At 40.2% G+C, this 27,635-nt stretch overlaps 1 protein-coding gene across 2 annotated transcripts in view; it reads left to right on the top strand.

Annotated features, from left to right (window-relative positions):
* The window catches only part of GBE1 (1,4-alpha-glucan branching enzyme 1), a 266,210-nt gene that overhangs the window by 35,688 nt on the left and 202,887 nt on the right, over positions 1 to 27,635 (top strand). Inside the window, exons 2-3 of one of the 2 annotated variants that reach the window (XM_074971664.1) lie at positions 14,370 to 14,469; positions 22,872 to 23,041. In XM_074971664.1, coding sequence (XP_074827765.1) covers positions 14,402 to 14,469; positions 22,872 to 23,041 — 238 coding nt within the window. In that variant the 5' untranslated portion in view covers positions 14,370 to 14,401. The remainder of the gene's footprint in view (positions 1 to 14,369; positions 14,470 to 22,871; positions 23,042 to 27,635) is intronic. The other variant, XM_074971654.1, reaches the window with a different exon arrangement.

The following is a 27,635-nucleotide window of genomic DNA, read 5'->3' as shown; positions in this document are numbered from 1 at the left end:
CATGGAGGGTGATGGAGGCAGTTTAGGAATTGGGGATAAGAATGCCTAACTATATTGTTTTGAATAGATAATTATTCTAATGTCAATATTAACTACTAATAATTTTAGTAGTTAATATTGGCATTCAAATCATTATCTTTAGGTTTGAGAGTTACTAAGCTATTGAGATAAATAGGGCAGTTCCCACCTGCCCAAGTTACTGACTATAAGCTTGGGAAGACATTGTGGAATTTATTTATTTTTAGGTCATGTTCTTTATTTTTGTGAGGGCTAAAAACTTTCCTTTAATAAAACTAAAATTCTGGAACACAATTCTGAGTTAATTCTGGAGCTGTAGAAGCCTGAGTGCACTTCTCTGGAAGCAAGTAAAACTCAGTCCCATTCTAACTCTCTCCTTTTTTGGGGTGGGAGGAGGAATAAGCCTATAGAAGGTGGTGTGCTTTTTTTGTATTAATCAGTCAAGAAACTTGATCCAGAAAGGGGGCTGACTAAATCAGTAGTGTCTCCTTATTGAGTTCTGGGTTCGTTATCTTGTTCATTTTGATGCAAAGCATTATGCAGAAAGTTCATTGGTCTTAGTGTTAATGTGGAGTTGCCTTAGTCAAAATATTTAACCTTTTAAACAGTTTTGCCTGTGTGTACCTGATTGTTTAACATTTAATTAATTAATTAAAGTTAAACCTCTCCATGCTGACTTAAATGTTTAATGAAATGTTTCAGAGTAACAGCCGTGTTAGTCTGTATTCGCAAAAAGAAAAGGGGGTACTTGTGGCACCTTAGAGACTAACAAATTTATTTAAGCATGAGCTTTCGTGAGCTACAGCTCACTTCATTGGATGCATACTGTGGAAACTGCAGAAGCCATTATATACACACAGAGACCATGAAACAATACCTCCTCCCACCCCACTCTCCTGCTGGTAACAGCTTAGCTTATCTAAAGTGATCATCAAGTTGGGCCATTTCCAGCACAAATCCAGGTTTTCTCACCCTCCGCGCCCCCCCCCCCCCCCCACACACACACAAACTCACTCTCCTGCTGGTAATAGCCCATCCAAAGTGACCACTCTCTCTACAATGTGTATGATAATCAAGGTGGGCCATTTCCAGCATAAATCCAAGTTTAACCAGAACGTCTGGGGGGGAGGGGGTAGGAAAAAACAAGGGGAAATAGGCTACCTTGCATAATGACTTAGCCACTCCCAGTCTCTATTTAAGCCTAAATTAATAGTATTCAATTTGCAAATGAATTCCAATTCAGCAGTTTCTCGCTGGAGTCTGGATTTGAAGTTTTTTTGCTGTAAGATAGCGACCTTCATGTCTGTGATTACGTGACCAGAGAGATTGAAGTGTTCTCCGACTGGTTTATGAATGTTATAATTCTTGACATCTGATTTGTGTCCATTTATTCTTTTACGTAGAGACTGTCCAGTTTGACCAATGTACATGGCAGAGGGGCATTGCTGGCACATGATGGCATATATCACATTGGTGGATGTGCAGGTGAACGAGCGTCTGATAGTGTGGCTGATGTTGTTAGGCCCTGTGATGGTGTCCCCTGAATAGATATGTGGGCACAGCTGGCAATGGGCTTTGTTGCAAAGATAGGTTCCTGGGTTAGTGGTTCTGTTGTGTGCTATGTGGTTGTTGGTGAGTATTCGCTTCAGGTTGGGGGGCTGTCTGTAGGCAAGGACTGGCCTGTCTCCCAAGATTTGTGAGTGTGTTGGGTCATCATTAATGAAATGTGTTCTGCTAGTGTTTCTGGCTTTTAGATCTAGACTGTTTGTGATTGATTTATTTGAAATGTTATGTAAACTTGACTAATTGTGTTTTAGACACGAGTCCTGGCTACAAGGTGTACTTGGCTTCCCAACTGATTGCCTGGATGACTCATGGGGGAGCTGGGAGCCCCTGTTCTGCAGCAGCTGGTCAGATGAGCTGCAGTGAGCCTGGGACATTAGTAGATCAGGACTTCAAGGCTCTCAGCTCCCCCATTAGATTGCCATGCAGGCTGCCAAAGAACTGGAAGACTGGTTTGCTGAAGAACCAAACAAGCAAGCTGGCAGGAAACCAGCTAGTAGAAGTCACACAGTTGCTGTTAAATAGCTTTTTATTTCTATGAAGTCTCTGGAAAACAAAGCTCTGTTGAAGAATTTCAGACAGCTCTATTTATTGTTGTGGATGTAACAGTATGCTTGGTAAACAGACTTAAAACTAACGTTTAACTGTCTATTTCTGTCTTATGCATAAGGGAGTGTCAAAATTAGTTAGAAATCTTTGGGTCAGAAGCTGCTCTGCAAGTCAATTCCCCATGATAGGCTAGCCACTGAAACGCATGGATGACTTCCTTAATCCCAGTGACTGACGAGGTGCTTCTTTTGGTCAGCCATTCAGTGCATAATAGGATCATAGTATGACTATCTTAGTGGCAAGAGTATTTAGAAATGTCATATTTTGAGGGCGGAGGAGGATAAATGAAATTTAGCTGGTCAGACATATAGAGGTTGACTTGATTGAATTTATTTTCACTGCAGGGATGTTACATTACAAGCACTTTTACTGTATTAGGTATAATCTAACTGGAACATATTGGCATTTAAAGTTTTTTGCTTTATCTGTGGAGTGCTGTTGTAGCCCTGGTCTGTTGATGATAATCCTGCAGAAGAGGAGTGAATTGCATGCTTTTATTTCCACCACTTTTATTTCTTTTTCATATCCAACCTGATTGTTTGTAGATATTTCTACTCAGGTTGTTTGTCATTATGAATTTTCTTAATAACCTGTCCAAAAGCTTGTGCTTTTTCTTTCAGTCTTGAAAGAAGGAGTTAATGGAAATATTCCTTCAGCAACTCACTTGACAAATTGAAGATGACTACGTTTTACCCCTTTTTGTTTTGGACATGTATAGTATATAAGTATGGTCACATTGGAACAATGGTCCACTTTGCCCAAAATCGGCCAATGGTAGATGCTTCAGAGGGACTGAACAGAACAGGGCAATTATTGAGTGATCTATCTGCTGTTGTCCAGTCCCAGCTTCTGGTAGTCAGAGGCTGAGAGACACCAGAGCATAGGTTTGCATTCCTGACTATCTTGGCTAATAGCTATTGATGGACCTATCATCTGAACTTTTCTAATTCTCTTTTGAACCCAGTTATATTTTTGGCCTTCGCAGCATCCCTTGGCAATGAGTTTCACGGGCTGACTGTGCATTATGTGAAGAAGTACTTCCTTTTGTTGTTTTAAACCTGCTGCCTATTAATTTCATTGAGTGACTCCTCATTCTTGTGTTATGTGAAGGGGTAGATAATACTTACTTATTAACTTTCTCCACACCATTCATGATTTTATAGACCTCTGTCATATCCTCCCAATTCTCTCCCTCCTCCCCACTCCCAGTCTTTATGGAAGCTGATTCATACTCTTAATCATTTTTGGTGCCCTTCTTTGTTACTTTTCCAGTTCTAATATTTTTTTTCTTTGAGATGGGGTGACTAGAACAGAATGCAGTGTTCAGTGTGGACATACCATGGATTTATATAGTGACATTGTGATATTTATGGTCTTATTATCTATCAATCCTTTTCTTAATGATTCTCGCATTAGAATCCTTTGATGCTGCACATTGAGCAGATGTTTCAAAGAACTATGCATAATGACTCCAAGAACTTTCTTGAGTCATGACAGCGAATTTAAACCCCATTATTTTGTATGTATCTTTGGGATTCTGTTTTGCAGTGGCCACTGCTTGCATTTATCAGCATTGAATCTCATCTGCCATTTTGTTGCCCAGTCACCCAGTTTTGTGAGATCCCTTTGTGACTCTCTGCAGTCTGCTTCGGATTTAATTATCTTGAGTAATTTTGTATCGTCTGCAAACTTTGCCACTTTACTGTTTACCACCTTTTCCAGATCATTTATGAATTTGTTGAACAGCATAGGGTCCCAGTACAGATTGTTGGAGACCCTGCTGTTGGGATCTAGCCATTGTGAAAACTATTTATTCCTATCCTTTGCTACTTGTCTTTTAACCAGTTGCTGATCCATGAGAGGACCTTTCCTCTCCTCCCATGACTGCCTATGTTTCTAAGGAGCCTTGTGAGCTACCTTGTCAAAGGCTTTCTGAAAGTCCAAGTACATGATATGCACTAGATCAAGCTAGGGCCGCCGCTTGTTCAGGGAAAGCCCGACTGGCCAGGCCGGTTTGTTTACCTGCCGCATCCGCAGGTTCGGCCGATTGCTGCTCCCACTGGCCGCGATTTGCCGCTCCAGGCCAATGGGGGCTGCAGGAAGGGCCACCAGCACATCCCTTGACCCGCACCGCTTACTGCGGCCCCCGTTGGCCTGGAGTGGCGACTGCGGCCAGTGGGAGCCGCAATCAGCTGAACCTGCGGATGCAGCAGGTAAACAAACGGGCCTGGCCTGCCAGGGGCTTTCCCTGAACAAGCGGTGGCCCTAGTTTGAGAACCACTGCACTAGATCACTCTTTTTTACCTCCTTGTTGTTCCTTTTAAAGAATTCTAGATGATTGGTGAGGCATGATATCCCTTTACAAAAGCCATGTTGAGTCTTAACAAACATACGGTGTTCATCTGAGTCTGATAATTCTGTTCTTCACTGTAGTTTCAACCAGTTAGGACTGTAATTGCCAGGATAGCGTCTGAAGTGTTCTTCTAAAAATCAGTGTTACATTAGCTATCCTCCAGCGGCTGATTTAAGCAACAGGTTACATACCACGGTTAGTAGTTCTACAATTTCATATTTGAGTTTCTTCAGGACTCTTGGGTGAATACCATCTGGTCTTAGTGACTTATTACTGTTTAATTTATCAGTTTATTCCAAAACCACCGCCTTTGACCCCACAATCTTGGACACTGTCAGATTTGTCACCTAAGAAGAATGGCTCAGATGTGGGATTCTCCCTCACGTTCTCTGCAGTTAAGACTGAAACAAAGAACTAATTTAGCTTCTCTGCAATGGCCTCATTTTCACTGAGCGCTCCTTTAGCGCCTCAATCGTACAGTGGCCCCTACACTACACACTATATGTACACTGTACAAGTTAAAAAAGACCCATCTTAAATCTTATGTCAGAGAGCACCCACTTATATTTGAATTCCTTGCTGTAGATAGAAACGTAGTCACTAGTCCAGTAGATAATTAAAAAAAAAAAAAAATAGTGTAAGAGCATTTAAGAATTTACACTTGGCTGTAGTGGATGAGATATAATAGACTAATCCAGTTTTATTCCAAGAGAAGCTTAAACCAGTACATAGTTGCTAGCTTTAAAAATGTCTCAAACATACATACTCCCCTTTAATTCTTTGGGGGGAGCTACAGGAAAATGCTTTTGAAAGTTCAGAGTTAACTTCTCTAATTTCAGGGCTGGTATCAGTTTTGGGTTTTTTTGGGACCCCTTGAGTTTTATGAAGAATTAGGCCCCAATCCTGCAATGACTTGTGTGCTTGCTTAACTTTATGCAAGGTGAGGAATCTTGTTGAAGTCACTGAGGTGTTGAGTTTTGAGCAGCACTCCTCTTAAGTATGGTCCTGTGGCGCTCAGGAGCATTGATGGACGGGAACCTTTCCCAGCAGCATCTCTTAAATTGTGCAGGAGAGGAGCTCCTTTCTCACATATCTGAGGAGGTCCATAGTAGCAGTTCGTCTGCTGTATGTATTAGGAAATACACCACAGTGGAACTTTTGCCTTGCTGCCACTAGCTATGCAGGAAGGAATACTTAGGAGCCTTGCTACATGGGAAGGGATAATCTTTGCTGTTCCTCTCCAAAGATGCATAGGAAAGGAATCTGGAGGCTTGCAGAAGAGGCAGTCCTCTCATGCACTACTCCATAGAAAACCTTATGGTGGATATAAAGTGTCCTCCCTGGATCCCTTGGGAGCCGGATAAAATTCTAGTGGAATGTTTCTTATGAACACCAGTCTGTTTTTAAATTCGCAGCATTCCTTACTTTTTTTTCCTTAAAAGGGAATGTTGACCTTTTTTAATCTTACAGTTAAGGTTGCACCAGTAAATACTGTAATCCTTTTACAAACTGCATATACTAAATAAGTTAAAAATCTAGTCATTAAAAAATAATGGAAATAACCAGGAAAAGTAACTTGTATAAATATTCTATTACCACATCAGTTCATATACCTGAATACGTTATTGATGTGCAAGTTCACCTTGCACACTTCAGTAACAGCTTTAACTGACCCAAAATACACAACACAAAGACAACATACACATTCGTAAGGACTTTCTCTAGAAAAAAGTCTGCCTGCCTGCCTGAGTAGTCAGACACTAGCCAGGTATTTGCGCCATACATTTATAGACTGTCCCAGCAATGTGTGGGAATCAGTCTGTTTGTGGGTGGTGGGTGTTTTTTTGCATGCACAGTACACCTATGCTGAACTTGTGTTCAATTACTGGATTGTCTATTTTGCCAGTTGTTTTAGAGGGAACAACTTAAGTAACTTCGGTATTCAGAATATTTCTGTGAATAGGTAAGTGGATGCAAATATGCACATAATGAGGTAACCTTTATTTTTGTTAGCTTTCACCCACGAAAACTAACCAATTTTTTCCTGTTAAGCTTTTGTCCACAGTCCTCTGTTTTGGTGTAATTCTAGAACTCATTAATTTAGTCTGCTAATTGTCCTATTTGAATGACAGCTGAAACACTTTTCTTTTTGATATTGTTTTATTTCTATTTTTGTGAACGGCTCTCTGCTGTTGGATTAAATCTGTGTTGCACAATGAATGTGCATGGGCAGGAGAGGTTGGCATAACACGCAGCAATGAACAGTGTAGATATGACATTATAAAAGGTGAAGACTAGTTTCAATATATAAAACTGTTCTACTATCCTTAGTTAGGAGCTTAGATTGCAGACACACAAATGTACTATAACACATGACTTTAGATGTAAAGAATATCTTTTTGTGCTGTCTTGCCCACATACTCTTCAGGAGCCTCTGAACTCCCTTTGCTCCACAGTGTGTGCATGGAGTTTGCAAACTATTTCCTTGAATGGTTAGCCTTTACTGAACAGGTTATTTTTGACTAACTTTGATTAACAAATCTTCAAGTTTGTAGTTCATATCTTCCCCTTACACGACAGCATCAGGAAATATATCAGGTCTACAGCAAATCATAAAGCTATAGCCACTGTCAAAGAAGCTAGGGAACTAACCTATAGTCCTGCTTGGATGCAGATGGAAGGCTTTACTTTGGCAGCTCTCCAAGCTGAAAATTGGGCTCACAGTACAGAGTTAGGAAACTTTTTATTTTGGACAAAAGCCTCGAAAAATTCTGCTATGTCCTGTCTGACTTCTTGGGTTAATGCATTTATATACTGCATATTTTTTTGAAAATAATATTAATATTTATATTTGGACAAGTGTAGAGATATATTATATTACAACACATATACAGTGGTATGGTTGGTTTTTCCTCAATTGTTTTTTCTATTTTAAAATGTACTTCAAGAGTTCACACGAGTTGGAAAAGAGTTCAAATATCACTTCCTAAGCTAGTCAAACATTTAACAAGCACCAGAGATGTGGCACAGTCACATCAGACTCACTCAGACTGCTTTTTTATGAGTGAAAAGAGCATTAAAACTCATGAGACTAATGCAGCTGTGGGAGAATTGCTAAGTACGGAAACAACCCTTTTAAGGAATGGGTGACAAATTCTGAATCAGTGAACCTTTTATTGTTTAACTTTATACATCAAAAGTGCCCATCCAGTGCTCTGTTTTAGTGGAAAATTATTACACACAGAATGGGATAACTTCATTTAAAAGACCACAAATAGGAGCAGGGAGAAGAGATGTCTAATCTAAACCATGCTTTTCTCCCCTGGCCTATTAAAATGCTATTTCTTGACACTGCTTCTCAGCAGTGTTTCACCTCAAAGTGGCCATTGAAGAGACAGGCAACAGAGAACTGATGCAAACCAATCTGCACCATGATTAAACAGCACCCACCAATGTCATGTCCGCTTCAAGCTTTGAATCTCACCACTTTTTATTCCTCATCCTAATTTCAGAAAACTTCTATTTACTAAGGTATTAGATACCCATGCAGACCCCTACAAATTTTACCCTCCCCACTTCTGTATCAGATGTGGTCTCTTATCCCACTGTAAAAAGCATCCCATCATAATTTATGCCTCTTACTCATCCTCCAAATAGAAAGAAAAATAGTCCAAAGATGTTCCTAGTAGATGGGAGTGGGTGAAGAAAATGGAACTTATGGATTTTCCATTTCTGAAGCACACCAACCCAATGCCAAAAGAGGGCATGTAATGTCCTTTTAAACAGATAAGGCAAAGAGAAACTTGGAAAACTGATATTGAACAGTAAACTGTAATGCGGGTTTTTTTCTCTTTTGTCTTTTAAATCTTATGAACTCTTAAGGCACTTGATTGCTTGATGGAGGCATACATTCTGAGATTTGACTTGTTTTGTTTTATCTTGTCATCTTGAAGTTTCTTCAGTGGTACTTCTGTTAAAGTAGTATTGTGCTTGCAATTGACTGACTTGACAAGTCAAAATGATAAAAATAGCAAGGTGGTAGTTCTGCTTATCAGAATTTAAATGCTGTCTCTGCTCTCTTTTTCTGGAAGCCTGACTTCTGCTCTCACTGTTACACATACTAGCCAGATTATGCCAGGCCTTGATGTCTATTTTACCTGACCTCATTTCCTGCCCCCCCCTTCCTTTTTTTTTCTTCTTCCAGTATTCCTTTTAAGGAAGCATTACTACACTGTATTCAAATAATCTGGCTGTCCAAGAACACCTTAGCTTCTCTGTGATGTAGTGTCTACTTGTTCCTTGAATCCAGTATTCTTTTTTCTTCTACCAGCACAGCTGCCAGCTTGTGCTTCACATACAAGAAGTCTCCTTCTGGCTTCAGACAGGAAGGAAAACATGACATATATCTATTGCAAGTCACAACCAGTGTTCCCTCTAATTTTTTCAATCCATGTGCGGAATGAATTTTATGTGCACCATATCGAGGTAATGTCTGGCTGTGCGCCACCAGTAGAAACCAAAATATATGTATATACTTAGGTTTTTAAGAGTTACCATAGGGATGATTACTCTAGTCAGGACAGGTTAGGTTTTTAGAACTCACTACTAAATTAAATTATTACTAAATTAAATGTTAGCGTAAGAGAAATAAAAATGATGAAATACATAGAAATGAAAATAACATACTTTGAAAGAAGTATCAAGTAGTAACAACAACAGTACAAGTATGTGTTGGGAGGTGAGGGTGAAAGACTGTGACGCACGCGCACACACAGTGTGTGTGACAGAGATGTGCATTGCCCGTTTAACTACTCTGATGCCACTTTAATTATGCTGCCCTTTTAAAAGTAGATCAGCAAGTTCAGACTCTGCAGCAGCTGCCAGCAATCTCCCTCCATGCTGAGCTCTGCTGTGTTCTGCCCTCTTCTCCCCCCAGCTCTGTGGAGATGGGGTACAGGGGCGGGGAGAGGGGACATACTGACATCAGCACCCTCCCCTGCTCTGTACAGCAAGCAGGAGGCTCCTGGGAGCAGCTCAAAGGCAGAGGGCAGGAGCAGCACATGGCAGTGAAAGGGAGGAACACCTGAACTGCGTGGCACTCGATAGCCTGCTGGGTGGCTGTCCAGCCGCACAGTTTACAGGGAACTTGGGTCACAAGCAGAGTTGTAATTTAGTTGGGATGACAAATTTATTTTTCACAAGGCTTCTAAGAAAATTAAGTGGTGAGAAGTAATATTTTTATCAAGACTAAGAAATGTTTGAGAAGGAATAAATGGTCAGTTAACAGTGGCGTGCCTCAGTATCGGTGCTAGGACCAGTATTCTAATATACTCTTAATCTGGAAATGGGATTAATATTGAAGGGGCAAGATTTGCAGATGACACAATTTAGTCCAGTTAGAAGACTTCATATTTATCAAAAGTAAGTGAATGGACACTATGATAACGGATGAAATTCAGTGCAAACAAATAGAGACTATTCTGGAAGAAATAATATGGACAACTCCATACAAATTACTGGGTTCTAAAATGATTTTCTGTAAAGTCAGTCGGATTTGGGGAAGTGGAAGAACTGATTTTACTTGGTGTCTAGAGTATAGACAACCTTTGCCCAAAGTGCAGTGTTAGTGAATATCCTAAAATATTAGAATGTGTAAGGAATGGGGTAGAAAACTACTTTTGGAAATATGGTGGCATTCTATTGACTTGACTGGAAAACTCTGCAGTTTGGGTCATATTAAAGCAAAAAGATAGTGATCCAGAAGTGTGAGACAAATGATTAGAGGCTTGAAAAAATTTCCATAGGATGAGTGGAAAGTTTATTGGCAAGCAGGTTAATAAGAGGGAATGTGAGAAGTATAATAAATGAACAGTATAGAAGAAGTAAATTGGATGCTATTTACTCTTCCCTGTAATTCAAGGACAAGGAGGAATTCAATTAAAATGAAAGGCAACAAATTTAAAGCACACAAAATGAAATATTTGTACATCATATATAATAAATCTTTGGAACTCGTTGCAAATGTAAATGAGGTTGAGTTCAGTAGGATTTAAAGGATTTTTTGTTTTGTATGAAAAATGAACAGCCACAGTTACACTAGCAACCCAAAAGTATTGAATATAAACACTCATGCTTCAGGGCAGAGGCCAACTACTGATGGAGAGAAGTTGGGAAGAGTCCCCCCCCCCCCACACACACACACAATGGACAGACTTTTATCACAACAATAGGGTTTCTTGCATCTGCCTCTAAGTAACTGGTACTAGCTCTTTTCAAAGACCAGATAGTGGTCTGATGAATTCTAGAGGGACCTGAAGTAGGCTAATTATAGAAATTCATAGTGAAGCTGGAGCAGCTTCATCATTCTTCCTCTTTAGCAATAGTGTTTTGTTACCCAAACTTATTCCATTGTTTAATATTCCTTCAAAAGGTAGATGCATGGTTAACATAACCAGCAGTGTCAGTCAAAATCCTGTTGATTTGGGAGAAGTTGGCAAGGAATGAAATTCTGACATGATTGTAGGATGATGATTCTCCTTCTCTTCTCTTCTCCCCCCCCCCCCCCTTTTTTTTTTTTTTTGGTAGGGAATTAAGATTTTTGTATAAATCTTATTTTGCTCAGTATTGATGAATAAGATTTACCTTTCTACAGCATATTATTGTGCTACTTTAAGATAATAACATTACTTGCAGAACTGATATAGCACACTTGGAGTCCAAATTTGAGAAGAAACAGATGGCTTCTTATGTTCACTGCTGTGACAAACTAATAAAGGCCATTTAAAGATCACATTCCACAGTGCAACCAACTAAAATTAAATGCGGTAGAAATAAACTGCTGTGGACCAAGGTCACTATGTGCAGAACTTTGATCCTTAACAATCTGTAGGCGTGTGCTGAATCATATCAAAAGTATTTTAAGAAAGTTTTATGAATATTGCCCATTGCCATTCCCAAAAAAGCTCTTCAGAAGTGATAAATATTATCCCTGTTTTTTTCCAAAGTCTGAGTGCAGCCATTATTTTAGTCTGATTTTTGATTTGGACTTTGTAGCTGTCACTATTGTTGCTGTGGGACTTGAGTTTATTTTTTCCAGACTCAACCTTGATATCTATTAATACAAAATAAGTCCTTTAGAAATAGTCTGACGGTGGACTCAAATAGGAATTGATGTGTTAAGTGAGCTGTAGCTCACGAAAGCTTATGCTCAAATAAATTGGTTAGTCTCTAAGGTGCCACAAGTACTCCTTTTCTTTTAGCTCCATTAAAATACTTCAAGTAAATAAAACTTTTAAGAGGGTTGACTCTGAATTACTTTTTGCTTTTAAAGCTTATTTTAATATGATTGATATTGCTGGGATCTTCCACACAGACTTAAGTATTCTGTGCTGAGAAGAAACTAGGCTGCTTATTTTAATATGGAAAAAATTACCATCTAATCCTTAATTTAAACCCTGTTGAATTCCAAAAGGAGCTTGTATAGTTACAGTAAACATGCCCAGTAAACTAGATAGATTAATTTTAATGACTGTATTGTCTCAACATTGCAAACAAATTAATAACTATATTGCTCTTTCAGTTTACCTAGGTATGTGATTAATGTTAATAGTAAACATTCTGGTGTCTTTGGCAATACGAAAACTTGAATGTTTAACAAGAGCACAATTTCAAATTAAAGTAATAAATCAGAATTACCAATGCCACACTCTTCAATTGGCGACACTTCTCAATTGGCATTGGAAGTGTAGTATTTTGTCCCATGTACTTTTGGCAGCAGGCCTCTTTATCAGCTACTGTCTTTGCAGTCACGCTTGTGTTCACGTCTTTGCTACATGCTCTGCTGATTACCTTGGAAAAGGGCAACGCTGTAACTGTTGAGATGACCTTTCAGTTTATTTTCTCTTGTGTAATATCAAACGTGAGCTAACAGTCTTAGTCTACTGATTTCTAGAGAGAAATCTTTTTACATTTTCTTCAGCATTCTGCTCAAATATGATGTGGTTTCTCTGTAGTTATGTTTATTTAAAAAAAAAAAAAAACAACAAACCAGAATCAAAACCCTGCCATGATAATCACTGAAGAGGTAAAGAGAAGAGAATGTTTACCGTGAAAAACAAAACCCTGTTTCAATATGCAGTTCATCTACAATTTAGATGTTAAACAGAGGTATATTGAGACACTGAGCACTGAATGAAATAGCTGCTCTTCAACTTAAAATGTTTGTAGGAAAATACCTTTATTCAATAATGGACTAAACAGGAAATATTATGGTTAAATTGAACCTGTATGTACTAGGAAACTATATAAAATCAAAGCTTATTCTGGATTAACAGTGTGGATGTTGAATGTTTGGCAACTTGAAAAACCTTGTAAGATGCACTGACTGCCAAATTGCTGTCAGTACAGTCATTAGTATTGTAAAATGTTAATGAGAAAATAAAATAGGGAAAGGGTTACAGTTTTAACTAATTTACTCCATGTTTAAGAAAACACTCCATGTGCCAGAATTTTAAAGTTAGCAATGGTTTGCTTGTTGAAAAATTATTAAAATAGACTGCTTGCTTATTAGATCTAATTGCTTATTAGTATTTACATCTCTACCAGAATTAGCAGCTGCTGACTGGAAATGTCAAGAAAAACTTCGTAATTATCATTTAATCTTTACAGATACTCTAGATTCTTTTAATCATATTTGTGGAAATTAAGATGTATTTCAGTGCTGGAACTTGCATGTTACTGCATTTTTTTAAAAAAATTTTTTAAAAAAATCATATGTTCTGATGGAGAACTTTAGGCAGAAAAAACAATTGCTCATTAGTTATCCATAATATAAATAAATTCATTTGTCTAACTTTAAACTTTTTTGTGTCCAGTTTGTATCTTCCATTATTACTGCAGACTTAGTTACTGGTTTGCAGATGGGGAGAATGCAGTAAACATTTTCCCTACTTTTAAAGGAGGTAAGAAAGGTAATTAAAATACAGCCTCTGCTTAGCCCCGCCATAGGCTTTTGTTGGCCTGCTCTATTTGTACTACTGAGAGGCTGTACCTGCTGAAGAAGCCGCAGACGCTCCCTCAAGGTGAAAGGCATAATAAACCTTGAAGGCTGAAGTGACAGTCGGGATAACTTAAATTGCGTATATAGGGGGACAATAAAGACATTAGATTCATTTTAGATGGAAGCAAATTAACTGCTATGCAAGTAATGTGTGTTAAAATTAGGATAGACATGTATCTTTCTGCTGCAGAAATAGGCATTAAGATGCCTCTGACTTTTTATTTACAGGATTTGGTCATTTCCATCCAGTGTTTCCCTTCTAGTAGTCCTGACCGTATAGAAGACTAATTTCATCTGTTTAGCCTGTGGGTCAAAGATTATCCTATAAAGTAGAAGCAAATGGTTGTACTCATCAACATACGTAACTATCAGCATCCAGAAGTTCAAATGCTTCATATACGAGATTTTCCGATCAGGATTTGAAAGAAATCTAAATGCACTCCCTGAGGAAATGTAGAATAATTTCAGTTAGTTATAGTGGGATGCTACAAGGCTGTGTTTTCTGGAGAAGTCGCTTTTACAGTTGTCACACTCGCAAATTTGACCTAATTAACTGTGCCCCGTGCAAGGCTTCCATTCTGATTTACTGTACACTAAACATTAATTTCCAGAACAGCTCACAAGGCCTTGTACCTCATCTAAACAACTGAAAATGACAAATGATGTACTGGAATTTGAAAACATAAAAGGGACATCAGAACTCTTAAAGTAAATAAAACACACCCATTTCTATCTATGCAAATATTGAACTTTTAACTTTGATTCCAGATTGGTGCTGTCTGCTGGTGATCAATAAAGAGATGAATGTAATGTTAAACCACCATGGAGTCCATGGTATTCCAATGAATAGCTCAAAGAAGAGGAAAAGGTGAAGTATTTGCATATGGAGTGACTTTAATAGTGCAGCTAGAACTAACAGGGAAAATACACATTCACCCCCACACAGTCATCTTTGGATCATTGCAGAAATGAGTGAAATATCCATTTTTTAAACCATCGGAAAAGTAAAGTAACAGCTCCTCCAATGGGCTGATCTGTGTAAAGTCAGCCATTGACCTTTGGTGCTTCTAAAGCAAGTTATTTGAACATTAATCTTTTCTGTTAACCTTATATGTTACACTCCTGCACGAATGTTAGTTCACCTGTTCTAAAATATATAAGCTGAACTGAATAGGACTTGATGAGTGAGTAAAATGGGGAAAAAACAAGTAGAGATTAAAAGGAATAAAGTGGCTATTTAATACAAATGAAACCTTTCAGCAGATATGGCAAACTGTAGGTAAAGGCAAGACGTAAGTGACCAAAATAGGTGAACTGTCACTACGATGGTAAAGGAGCATCAACAGTAAATTGCATTTCAATGGCTTGGAGGAGTGGTTCACATCCTTTTTGTTGCTGTTGTAAATCCCCTTGCAATGAACTGGTGAATGGGTACACCTTCATCCTGCCTTTTTGCCATGCTCCAACATAGGCATCGTATCTAATTTTTTTTTTCCTTTCAAAATCAATCCGGTTTTGACCTCATATAGTAGGGATTGCAGCGGGAGCAGGAACAGACCTGAGAAGTCTTGCACATCTCATGCATTTCTCACTTTCTTGCACAACTGGTAACATGAAAGCATGAGTGACCCTTTCTCAGACAGACACACTGTGTGCTACAAGCCAAAAGGTCCGTGGGTTCTAATCCCAGATCTTCTGCTGACTGCTTTCAGTATTTCCGTGCACTTCACGGCCCTTATTAACCAGGCATATACCCCTCCCTTAGGGGCAGGCAATTACCTTTAACTCATTTTGAAGATAACCGGAAGGTTGGTCACTGCAAGCAGAGATGGGATGCCAGAAGCTGGGAATGGGTGACAGGATGGATCACTTGATGAATAGCTGTTCTGTTTGCTCCCTCTGGAGCAGGTTACATTGGCCACTGTCCGAAGACAGGATATGGGGCTAGATGCACCTTTTGGTTTGATGCAGGATGGCCTTTCTTATCTTCTTATGTCTCTCCCACTCTGCCATGCTGTGCTGGCTTTTGGAAACTATCTAAATCCATGTGCTTCTGTAACACGAACAGCATTCTCTTTGTCCCTCTCTAGTGACTTGGTCAGTGAGATAGAAGCTTATGAATCTGCTAGTACCTCCATGGACGTGATCCTTTAGCTCAAGTGATAGAGGCTAATGCTTTTGGATCTAGAGGTCCTGGATTCAGTTCCTGTGTATAACTCAAGCAAGGAGATTGTTTGTTTGTCTAGGCTGTCTGTAGCCAGTAGAGCCAGGAACAGAAACCAGGAGTCCTTGTAGCTGACACCTTAAGTAACAAATGGTTATCTACCTCAGTCAAGTGCGGTGTCTCTCTCTCTGTCCTGATCATCAGAGGCAGGCAGACTACCTTTCCCGTTCAACCTGCTACTGCTATTGGTGAAGTGGAAGAAGTCTGTGCTGGGGAGCTGAAGATTGAGTTCAAATCCTGCTAAAAAACCATGATGGGGTGGGGATGGAGGGATAATATGTCGGAGTGAGAGTTCTGGAATAACTTAATTGTTAGAATTATTTTATATTGCAAAACATTTTTAGAAGTGAATTTGGATGCTGTGCTAACCCTGTTTTTATTTTGTATTTTGCTTAATGGGGTGTTTGAGGGTTACTATTGAATTTATTTGAAAAGGGAAAGCTGAGAGGTCTTGCTAGTGAGCATTTGTGACATTACCCAGGGTACAATTTGGACTGACAGATAGCTGTGTCCCCTCAATGCTCCAATCTGGGCTGCCTTTTACCCTGCTTGGCTGTGAGAGCAACCACTCCTGGCCTGATCACACACAGCCTCCAGCATGTAAATCACTCCCAGCTACCCTGTATGAGTACAGACACTCATGAATTACATAACAGAGCAACTCCAGCAAACTAAGTCCCGGACTTGCCAACAAAAATGTGCATCTTGTACTGGCCTGCACTATCCTGGATGATACAGGCTCATGCAAAGTCTGTCATTTATTAGCAGAAAATATGTACAAATCCAGTTATCCCAAATGGAGTTTCCCAAACATTTCAATCCAAACACACTGATTTAGCTAAAACAACAAAACAAATGTATTAACTATGGAAAGGGAGATTTTTAAAGTGATCAGTAATGAGGCATACAAGTCAGAATTGGTTACAAGGAAATAAAAGGTAAAATGTGACTAGCAACTAACTTAACAAGCTAAGCGAATACAAAGCAAAGGTCTCTCTTCCCACATGGTTCAACCAGTAAAACTGCAGGAACTCTTTCAGTCAGGATCTCCCCCCTAGTCCAATGCTGCTTTTTGTTCCTCTGCTGTTTGATGATACCATGGGTAGAGAGCAAGGGAGATATGATTTGGGGTGTCTGTCCTCTCCTCTTATATTCCTTTCTCTTGCACAAGAATCATTTCCAGCTCATGTTCAGGAGACAGTCCTGTGTGGCCAGAGGACATGCTTCTTTGTCAAAATATAGATTTGCGCCACCCTTGCCCCTCCATGTAAGAGTGGCCATTTAATCAGATGATGGTCCCTTTGATCCCCTAGACACCTGGCTGAGGCATTGGCTAGCCTTTTGTCTCTGGGGAACTTGTTGGTGACTGCCCTCCAGAACATGGTGGAACATGCCTTGGTAATATACAGTGGAATCTGATATTTTTACATACAGTATTCTCATTTTACTAGGACAATAATGATGAACAAATCATGAGTTTTCAAATGATACCTACACAGTATGCTTTTTATAGAACGTGGCATGGTAATGTAAAAGGGGTGAACATAGGCATACAGACAGTCACAGCAAGAGAGGTCTTACTAGAGTGTGAAGAGAATGGATCTTTTGTGTTTGAAATGCAAAAACCAGACCTTGACAAAGCAAGCCTCAATCTTACTGGGATAACAGTGTGTCAAGGCACTGCTAATGAGCTACACAATCTTTGAAATAGGAATGAGTATATTTTGAGTACAGGCCAGCTCAGTGGGGATTAAAAATTGCTCCCATCTAATTTGAAACTAGTTTGGATGCCATTTCCAGTTCCCACATTAAATTCTCCACACCTTGTACTAATGGGCAGGCTTGGCACTAAATGCATGGTGCCGGTAGTGACTTACCTGAGAGATTTGGGGGTCTAGATCTTCTTCCCCTATCTTGACAACTGGCTCGTCGAGGGTAGTTCTCCAGAGCAGGTCCAACAGAGCATTGACCTGGTGTGATCAATCTCCAACAGTCTGGGCCTGTTGATAAACACAGCAAAGACCATGTTAGCGCCAGTTGAACATACAGAATTTATCAGAGCAGTTCTCAATTCCACGTGAGCCAGGGCCTTCCTTCCAGAAGCATGCTTCCAGGCCATGTCTGACTTCCTTTCCCACATGAAGAGCCATTCTCTTACCACAGCTCACATGTGACTGCAACTGATGGACCACATGGCCGCATGCACATATGTGGTCAGCCATGCCCCTCTTCATTTACAGCCTTTTCAGGTATGGCTGGCCACAGTCTATATCCCCAGCAGGCATGCCCTGGACAGGGTGGTCATGGTGCCAAGCCACATCCTATCGTCCTTGGACTGGTGGCTGGATCCAGAGTCCGTGCTACAAGGGGTTCCCTTTGTGACCCCGTATCCATTGCTTACCCTGGTTTCAGATGCGTTGAACTTGAGCTGGAGAGCTCATCTTTGTGAGCTTAGCACCCAGGGCCACTGGCTACACAGCGATCTGGCCCTTCGTATCAATGTCAGGGAGCTCAGAGCGGTTTGCCTGGTCTGCTAGGTGTTCTTGCCCCACCTGAAGGGCAGGGTGATGCTTGTCCTGACAAACAATACAGCTGCAATGTACTACATCAACAGGCAGGGCAGAGCCAGGTCCTTGGCCCTTTGTTGGGAAGTGCTCAGCCTCTGGGACTTGTGTGAGACCCGCCATTCATCTGGTAGCTGCCCAGCTGCCTGGAGCCAAGAATGTCATGGAAGATCACCTGAGCAGTACCTTCTCATCTCGCGATGAGTTGTCGCTCCATCTGGAAGTGATCACCCTAATCTTTCACAGGTGGGAGTCTCCCCAAGTGGACCTGTTCGTGTCCAGACAGAACAGGAAGTGCCATGTGTTCTGTTCTCTGCAGGCAGGGATAAGAGCCCCTTTTTGGACACCTTCCTCATTCTGTGCTCGGCAGTGCTGATGTATGCCTTCCTGCCAGTGCTGTTAATCCGGAGTCCTGCTCAAGATAAAGCATGACAAAGCAATGGTCATCCTCATAGCCCTGGCGTAGCCTCGTCACCACTGGTTCGGCATGCTGCTGAGTCTCTCATCAACCACCCTGCTGCAGCTACCTCATAGTCCAGATTTGCTGTCGGAGAACCATGGCAACCTGCTGCCCCCAAACTTGAAGTTGCTGCACTTGACGGCTTGTCTGCTGCGTGGCTCAGTGTGGAAGAACGGGGCTGTTCCACTGATGTCAAGCAGGTTTTGCTGAGCAGCAGAAAATTGTCCACCAGGGCTGCATATGTGGCAAAGTGGAAGCTGTTAATGTGTTGGGCCATGGACCAACACATTCACACGGATGAGGCCCCGCTGCAGGACATCCTGGACTATTTGCTGCATCTTGAGCACCAGGGTCTGTTGCTATCTTCAATCAAGGTAGACCCGGAGGCTGTTTCGATGTTCCATCCTCCACTTTGAGACCATGATGGGGCGTTTCCTGAAGGGTTTGGAGTGCCTTTACCTTCATGTCTGAGACCAGTTTCCCCCCCACACCCCACTTGGGACCTGAATCTTGTGCTGTCCAGGCTCAATTTCCCCCCCCCCCCCCCCGGCCCCTTTGAACCTTTGCCTTCCTGCTCCCTCCTGCTTCTCTCCTGGAAGGTCTTTCTTGGTTGCCATAACTTCAGCCCGTAGGTTGTCTGAGATTAGGGTGCTCATTCCAGAGTTGCCCTAGACAGTCTTCTACAAGGACAAGGTCCAGCTGTGTCCGCACCCAGCCTTTCTGCCCAAGGTCATCTCCCAGTTACACACGGGTCAAGACGTTTACTTACCAGTTCTTTGTCCAAAGCCTCATGTAATGGATGAGGAGCGCAGTTTGCATAACTTGAACGTCAGATGCGCGCTGGCCTTCTACATTGATAGAACGAAGCCATTCTCTAAGTCAACACAGTTGTTCATTGCTGTAGCTGACAGGATGAAAAGGTGCCAAGTGTCAACCCAGAGAATCTCGTCTTGGATCACGGCCTGTATCCGCTACTGCTATGAGCTGGCAAGGATGCATCTGCCAGCGATCGTGACAGCTCAATCAATTAGGGCACAGGCGTCGTCAGCTGCCTTCCTGGCACAGGTGCCAATCAGAGATATCTGTCGGGCTGTGACATGGTCATCCGTCCACATGTATGCGTAGCACTATGTGCTGGCCCAGCAGGCCCGAGACAATGCTGGGTTTGGCAGAGCAGTGCTGCAAGCTGCGAGACTGTGAACTGCGAGCCCACATCCATTGATTCTGCTTGTGAGTTGCCTAAAATGGAATCGACATGAGCAAGCACTTGAAGAAAAAAGGGTTACCTACCTTTCATAACTGTTCTTCGAGATGTTTTGCCCCTGTCCATTCCATTACCCACCCTCCTGCCCCTCTGTCGGAGTTGGCAAGAAGGAGCAGAGAGGGTGGTGATGCCGCACAAGTGCGGCACTCCAGAGGGTCCCACAGCTGTCCCTATAGGTACTGCTAAGGCAAAAATCTCCCACCGTGCATGCGGGCGCTCACCTAGCATGGAATGGACATAAGCAACACATCTCGAAGATCAACAGTTATGAAAGGAAGGTAACCCTTTTTTCTGGTGTGTGTGTGTGTGTGTGTGTATATAATATATATATATATATAAAATATAGAAATGAAATCCTGGCTCTATTTAAAGTCAATGATAAAACTCCAACTGACCTCATTAGGGCCTCCTCGAGGCAGGGGACTGCCTCATTCACTTCATATGCCTTCTAGTGGATACCAGGGCCTCTGGGTGCTACTGCAGTGTAACTTTTTAAAAACAATAAATGTTGAATACAGCTCTTTTTGGGTGGTTTCTGTGTGCCTTAAGACTGCAGTGTGGCACATTCAGTATGCTGTTGTATAGCAAACTAAAAATGTATATATGCAGTATATAATATCTATAACCAATGGAATGCTCCTTCTACTTGCAACGAGATCCCATAGATAATGGAATAATCTTGCCAAATGTCAGATGTTGAACTTCTGAGGCAGGTTTCAGTGAGTTGCTCTTTACTGGTGTGTTTAACCTTTCTCAACTTTTTTTTTTTTTTATAAGTCTTTTCTACACTTGTGTTTTGACATATGTAATGCATGCAAATAAAATTGTAAAAAAATTTTAAATCAACTGGTGTACATTTTTTCTTGAAAATGACAACTTTATATTCAGAGGCCTGTAAGACACATTGTGCTGTCTATAGCACTATAAATGAAATTGATCTTAGACGGTGCAGGAAACATGACCCAGTTTTGAGGCATGACACCCATGAGCAAATTTACAGAAGTGATACTAGGGGATGGGCATTAGGGAGGTATGAGTATATTGTTTAGTATATCCTGGGGCTTCCCTCTTTTGAGTCACACAGTGGTTTCACGGTGAATACCTGTCTTCATAATAAAAGCTGTTGGGTAGATTAATATTAAGAAAATAATAAAACTGTAAACATAAGCCTGTTTCAATTGAAATAACCAACAAATGGGACATCTTGAACCTTTCTATCACAAATTCTCTGCCACTGAAGAGACCAATTCTGAACCAGAACTTTAAATTAATCTCAGAATGGTGTCCAGATGTTGACATTTCTTCAAGGTGTAATATCTTAGTTGTCACTATGACTGATGGTCCCTTTTGAATGAATGTCTCTCAAAGTGGATATCTTTAATAAAACTCAGCATTATACCATGCTGCCATTCTCTCTTTTTTCCTTGCTGTCAAAGAAAAAAAATAGTACCTTAACATTATTTTTTGGGGGGGGATATGGGGGATGGGGTGTAGCTTTAAGTGTACTGGGATAAGTAAATTTTGGAGACAGCATATTTCTGGCATTTTAGTTTTGTAGATAACACAGTAAATTGGAATTTGGCAGATGAGTAGACAATTTTGTGGTTGGATGTAAGCTTCAACATGCAATAGGGTTGCCTGACTGTTTTTGGACTTGTTAGCAAACTACCATCCATCTGAATACTAGTGTGTGTGGGGGAAGGCTAAGTGGTTGCAATCCGTGTGAGAACTATTTCAAGTTTTAAGAGCCTGATTCTGTTGCTCTTATTCACGCTTGACCTCTTATGTCCTGAAAACTGCGAGACTACTCAGGGTAAGGGTGGCAGAATCTGCCATCAACATCAAAATGATCACTTCAAGGCTTGGACGTTGATGGTATTCTGGCATTACTAGTCTTCAGTGGGAGTAATTGGAGGAATTGAACAAAGTTCACATAACTTGCAACCACCTAGTACTATTTCTTTGTCCAGTAGCTCTCAAATATTTCTGGTATTAAAAGGCTCTTGCCTATGTCTTGCACTGCCGCTGGCCATGACCTGTGGGATGCTAAGCTTAATTAAGATCCTATTGTATTTATAGTGCTTGCAGTAGAAATTTTCAAACCTATAGGATATCTTCCTATATCCTATTATTGGTTATAGGCCACATGAGGAAAATTGCTAGGCTGCTTAGTGTGAGTGAAGTTCTCCTTTTATTGTTTAATAACCTTATGGCTTCTGGACTGTCAATCACAAGTTTCAGTGTGTAGGCTTAAACCACAGGCTGTTCCTGTAAAGTGAAGAAACTGTGGGCCAGGGGTAGCCAATTATTTTCTGTCAAGGTCCAAATTTTTTGGTCAAGGTATAGTCAAGGTCCAGACCCCAGAGAAAATAATAATAAAAAAAAATTAAAAATTTGGGTCCATTCAAAAGCATCTGGTGGTCCGGATTTGGACCACGGTCCACCTATTGACTACCCCTACTGTAGGGGGAAGCGAGGCTGACGTTTCTGTACTGTAAACCTTGTGCTGTATCAGAATATTGGTAAGATAAGTTCCAAGTGCATGAAGTAAATATCTGCTTGGGGGTGGGGGGGCGCGTAATACACAAAGGGATGTATAGTACCATAGTCTGAGGAAATGCCACTATACTCTGCCTAATCGAAAATACACGCGTGTATGCATTAAAATAAGTACTTGTCATGTGTAGTTATGAGTACCTACTATAAGTAACATGTTCACTAAATTTTCTAAAATGTATTTAATGTTGTTGTTTGAAAGGTATACCCTGTTTCATGACCGATTGAGGAACATTGAAGAAAATGAAGGCGGCCTTGATAAATTTTCAAAAAGTTACAAAACCTTTGGAGTCAATCAACTTGTGGATGGCGGACTATATTGCAAAGAGTGGGCTCCAGGGGCAGAAGGAGTGTTTCTTACTGGCGACTTCAGTAAGTATTTTGAAAGAATTTTCCATTTTGGTATTCTCACTCATAATGCCAGATCTATTGCTATGATATAGATTATGGAGTCTGCTTTTTTTTTTTGAAAAGTAGGGCTGTCAAGTAGTTGAAAAAAAATAATCGCAATTAATTATGCAATTAATAGCGCCTTTAAACAAGAACAAAATATAATTTATTTAAATATTTTTGGACATTTTCTACATTTTCAAATATATTGATTTCAGTTACAACACAAAATACAAATTGTACAGTGCTCACTTTATATTTTTTATTACAAATATTTGCACTAAAAAAGAAACAAAGGAAATAGTATTTTTCAATTCAGCTGATACAAGTATTGTAGTGCAATCTCTTTATCGTGAAAGTGCAACTTATAAATGTAGCACTATGTACCAAAAAATGTACTTGAAAATAAAACTGTGAAACGTCAGAGCGTAGAAGTCCACTCAGTCCTATTTCTTGTTCAGCCAATCGCTCAGACAAACAAGTTTGTTTACATTTAGGGGAGACAGTACAGCCTGCTTTGTGTTTACAATGTCACCTGAAAGTGAGAACAGGCGTTCCCATGGCACTTTGTAGCCGACATCGCAAGATATTTGTGCCAGCTGTGTTAAAGATTCATATGTCCCTTCATGCTTCACCCACCATTTTAGAGGAAATATGTCCATGCTGATGACTGGTTCTGCTCAGTAATGATCTAAAGCAGTGCAGACTGATGCCTGTTCATTTTCATCATCCGAGTCAGAAGCCACCACTAAAAAATTGATTTTCTTTTTTGGTGGTTCGGGTTCTGTAGTTTCCACATCAGAGTGTTGCTCTTAAGACTTCTGAAAGCATCATCAACAGTTGTACGTCTCAGAATTTTAGAAGGCACTTCAGATTCTTAAATTTTGGGTCTAGTGCTGTAGCTATTTTTAGAAATCTCAAATTGGTACCTTTTTACGTTTTGTCAGATCTGCAGTGAAAGTGTTCTTAAATTCAACAACATGTGCTGGGTTGTCATTCGAGGCTGCCGTAACACAAAATATATGGTAGAATAGAGGTGAAACAGAGCAGGAGATATACAAATCTCCCCCCAAGAAGTTGTCATAAATTTAATTAACACATGACTTTTTTTTAACGAGCACTGTCAGCATGGAAACATCTCCTCTGGAATGGTGGCTGAAGCATGAAGGGGCATATGAATGTTTAGCTTACCTGGCACATAATACCTTGCAATGTTGGCTACAAAAGTGCCATATGAACACCCTGTTCTCACTTTCAGGTGGCATTGTAAATAAGAAGCAGAGAGCATTCTCCCATAAATGTAAACAAACTTGTTTGTCTTAGTGGTTGGCTGAACAAGAAGCAGGATTGATTGGACTTGTAGGCTCTAAAGTTTTACGTTGGTTTGTTTTTGAGTGCAGTTATTCAACAAAAAAAATCTACATTTGTAAGTTGCACTTTCACAATAAAGAGATTGCATTACAGTACTTGTATTAGCTGAATTGAAAAATACTATTTCTTTTATCATTTTTTACAGTGCAAATATTTGTCCCCTGCTCTGTTTTACCCACATTCTGCTATATATTTCATGTTATAGTAGTCTCGAGTGATGCCCCCAGCACATGTTGTTCATTTTAAGAACGCTTTCGCTGCAGAGCTGACAAAAAGCAAAAAGGTACCAATGTGAGATTTTTAAAGATAGCTACAACACTTGACCCAAGGCTTAAGAATCTGAAGTGCCTTCCAAAATCTGAGAGGGACAAGGTGTAAAACCATGCTTTCAGAAATTTTAAAAGAGCAACACTCCAATGCGGAAACTACAGAACCTGAACCACCAAAAGAGAAAATCAACCTTGTAATGGTGGCATTTGACTCAGATAATGAAAATGAACATGTATCGGTTCGCACTGCTTTGGAATCTTATCGAGCAGAACCCGTCGTCGGCATGGATGCATGTCCCCTGGAATGGTGGTTGAAGTATGAAGGCACATATGAATCTTTAGTGCATCTGGCACGTAAATATCTTGCGATTCCAAGTACAACAGTGCCATGCGAATACCTGTTCTCACTTGCAGGTGACATTGTAAACACAAAGCAGACTGTAGTGTCTCCCGTAAATGTAAACAAACGTGTTTGTCTGAGCGATTGGCTTAACAAGAAGTAGGACTAAGTGGACTTGCAGGCTCTAAAATTTTACATTGTTTTAATTTTGAATTCATTGTTTTTGTACATAATTCTACATTTCTAAGTTCAACTTTAATGATAGAGATTACACTACAGTACTTGTATTAGGTGAATTGAAAAATACTATTTCTGTGGTTTTTTTTACAGTGCAAATACTTGTAATCAAAAATAAATATAAGGTGATCACTGTACACTTTGTATTCTGTGTTGTAATTGAAGTCAATATATTTGAAAATGTAGAAAACATCCAAAAATATTTACACAATAATAGAATATCATTTATTTAACCGTGCGGTTAATCGCGATTAATTTTTTTGGTTGCTTGACACCCTGATCGCCGTATTTGGGGTCGGGAAGGAATTTTCCTCCAGGGCAGATTGGAAGGGGCCCTGGAGGTTTTTCGCCTTCCTCTGTAGCATGGGGCACGGGTCACTTGCTGGAGAATTCTCTGCTCCTTGAAGTCTTTAAACCACGATTTGAGGACTTCAATAGCTCAGACATAGGTGAGAGGTTTTTCGCAGGAGTGGGTGGGTGAAATTCTGTGGCCTGCGTTGTGCAGGAGGTCAGACTCGATGATCATAATGGTCCCTTCTGAATCTGTATTGCATTTTTTTAACAGTGCAATTAAAACTATTAATCACAATTTTTTACATCATGATTAAAGTTTTTTGAGTTAATTGTATGAGTTACCTGCAATTAATTGATAGCCCTAATGAAAAGGATATGAAAATCTAACTTAAGTTTACATGTTTCATGGTGTGAGTTGCCAGGATATTGGTAAAATGTTATCTGAAGCTTTTAACGCCCATTATATTTCAGAAATTAATCTTAAAATATGTTTTTACACAGTTCTTGCTTTTACCATAATGGCTAATCCCTGTAGGATCACTTAATCTTCTGTCTCTTCAGAAATGAATCCTTGCAATTTGTTGCACTGTGTAATTATTCTGGATTTGATTTTCTCTAATGGATTTGGAAGGTTGTAAACAGTGGGCTGTTTGTTTAGGGAGGTGGTGATGGGATGAAACCGTCCCATCTGATTTAAATATGAACTACAGATCTCTTTATTTGGGATGAAGGTGTTTCAACATTGCCAAATCACTAATAAAATACAAAATTCAGTACCTCTCTGACTTTTTTTAATGTGTGAAAAGACTTTACTTTGTGCTTGGAAATCTAGATTTTTTGCATACACACATCTAATTAGCTACTGAGATGAGAACAGCTGTCCATAATGAAGGTCATCTCCTTGTGGTATTGTCTTTGAATAGCCCCCATCCTTTCCCAGAATAAGATGTAATGATGCAGTGAAATAGTTGTAAATGTTTCTTTACATTGCTTGGCAAAATGGATATAGTAGAGGAAATATAAAAAGAATAATCAACACAAAGAACTGCTTTACTAAAAACTAGCTTCCAGATGTGGTGGTGGTGTGATGCCATTTTGTTGCTTCTTGCCACCTGGAAGCGATAGTGCAAAAAGTGGCTCGATGAGACATGGAAGGATAAGAATGGGAGGGAATGTAATGTAGAGCCTTGAAAGCAAGGACAAGGAACTTTGACTTGACGTGATGAAGGAGGAGCCGCCAATGGAGCAATGCGAAGATAGGATGATAGGTTGGATCAGCTGTCAAGAAATATTATTTTAATAGCTCCTTTTTGTACTGGAATAGGATTAGGAATCATGTAGAGCTTAGAGAAACAGAAAGGAGATGGTTCAGGCCTGGATTAGAGCTTTAGCTGTAGACGCAGGAACATTGTTGAGGAAGTGGCCAGATTTAGACATGACCTGAATGTTTGGAGAAAACTACCAGGAAGAGTCTAAGATCTCCCGTTTAAAAGGTGGAGTGTGGTGGGGGAGGATGGCTAATTCCACATTTACAGAGGAAAGGGGTGTGTCAGGGAGTTCTAGTGAAAAGTAGTTGAGAGAAAACAGGATTTTGTTTTTGGCAAAGTTAAATTTTAGATCTAATAGATGCTGGGAGGCTAGTCACAATTGAGAGGAGATGAGATTGATAGCTTCAAGCATCAAGTCTGTATTTATGTGAATATGTTGAATATAAAAGAAGAGGTTGTCAAGAACAAAGCCCTGAGCAAGTCCCACTTGGAATGGGGAGGAGGAAGGTCTACCACTGAAGGAATGGCCAGAGGAGGGGGGAGGAGGAGGAGATGATGTTTGGAATAGCCAAGGGAGACTTAGCTGTTAGGAAGGAAGAGGTAAACATATTAAAGAGGTCAAAGGAGGAGGATGACATACACTCTGAATTTTGATCAGTGAAAGGTCGCTATCCCTCTACAAGAGAAACTTTGATGCTGTGGGGAGGCCAGAAGCCAGCTTAGAGGGGATCGAAGATGGAATTGAGAGAGGAATTTGGTAAAATGTAGACACCAATACCTAAAGATACTAGCCATGT

Source organism: Natator depressus, chromosome 1 (assembly GCF_965152275.1).
Source record: "Natator depressus isolate rNatDep1 chromosome 1, rNatDep2.hap1, whole genome shotgun sequence".
Taxonomy (NCBI): Eukaryota; Metazoa; Chordata; order Testudines; family Cheloniidae; genus Natator; species Natator depressus.
Note: the sequence above shows the minus strand (reverse complement) of the source record. Positions and strands in the feature narration are given on the sequence as shown.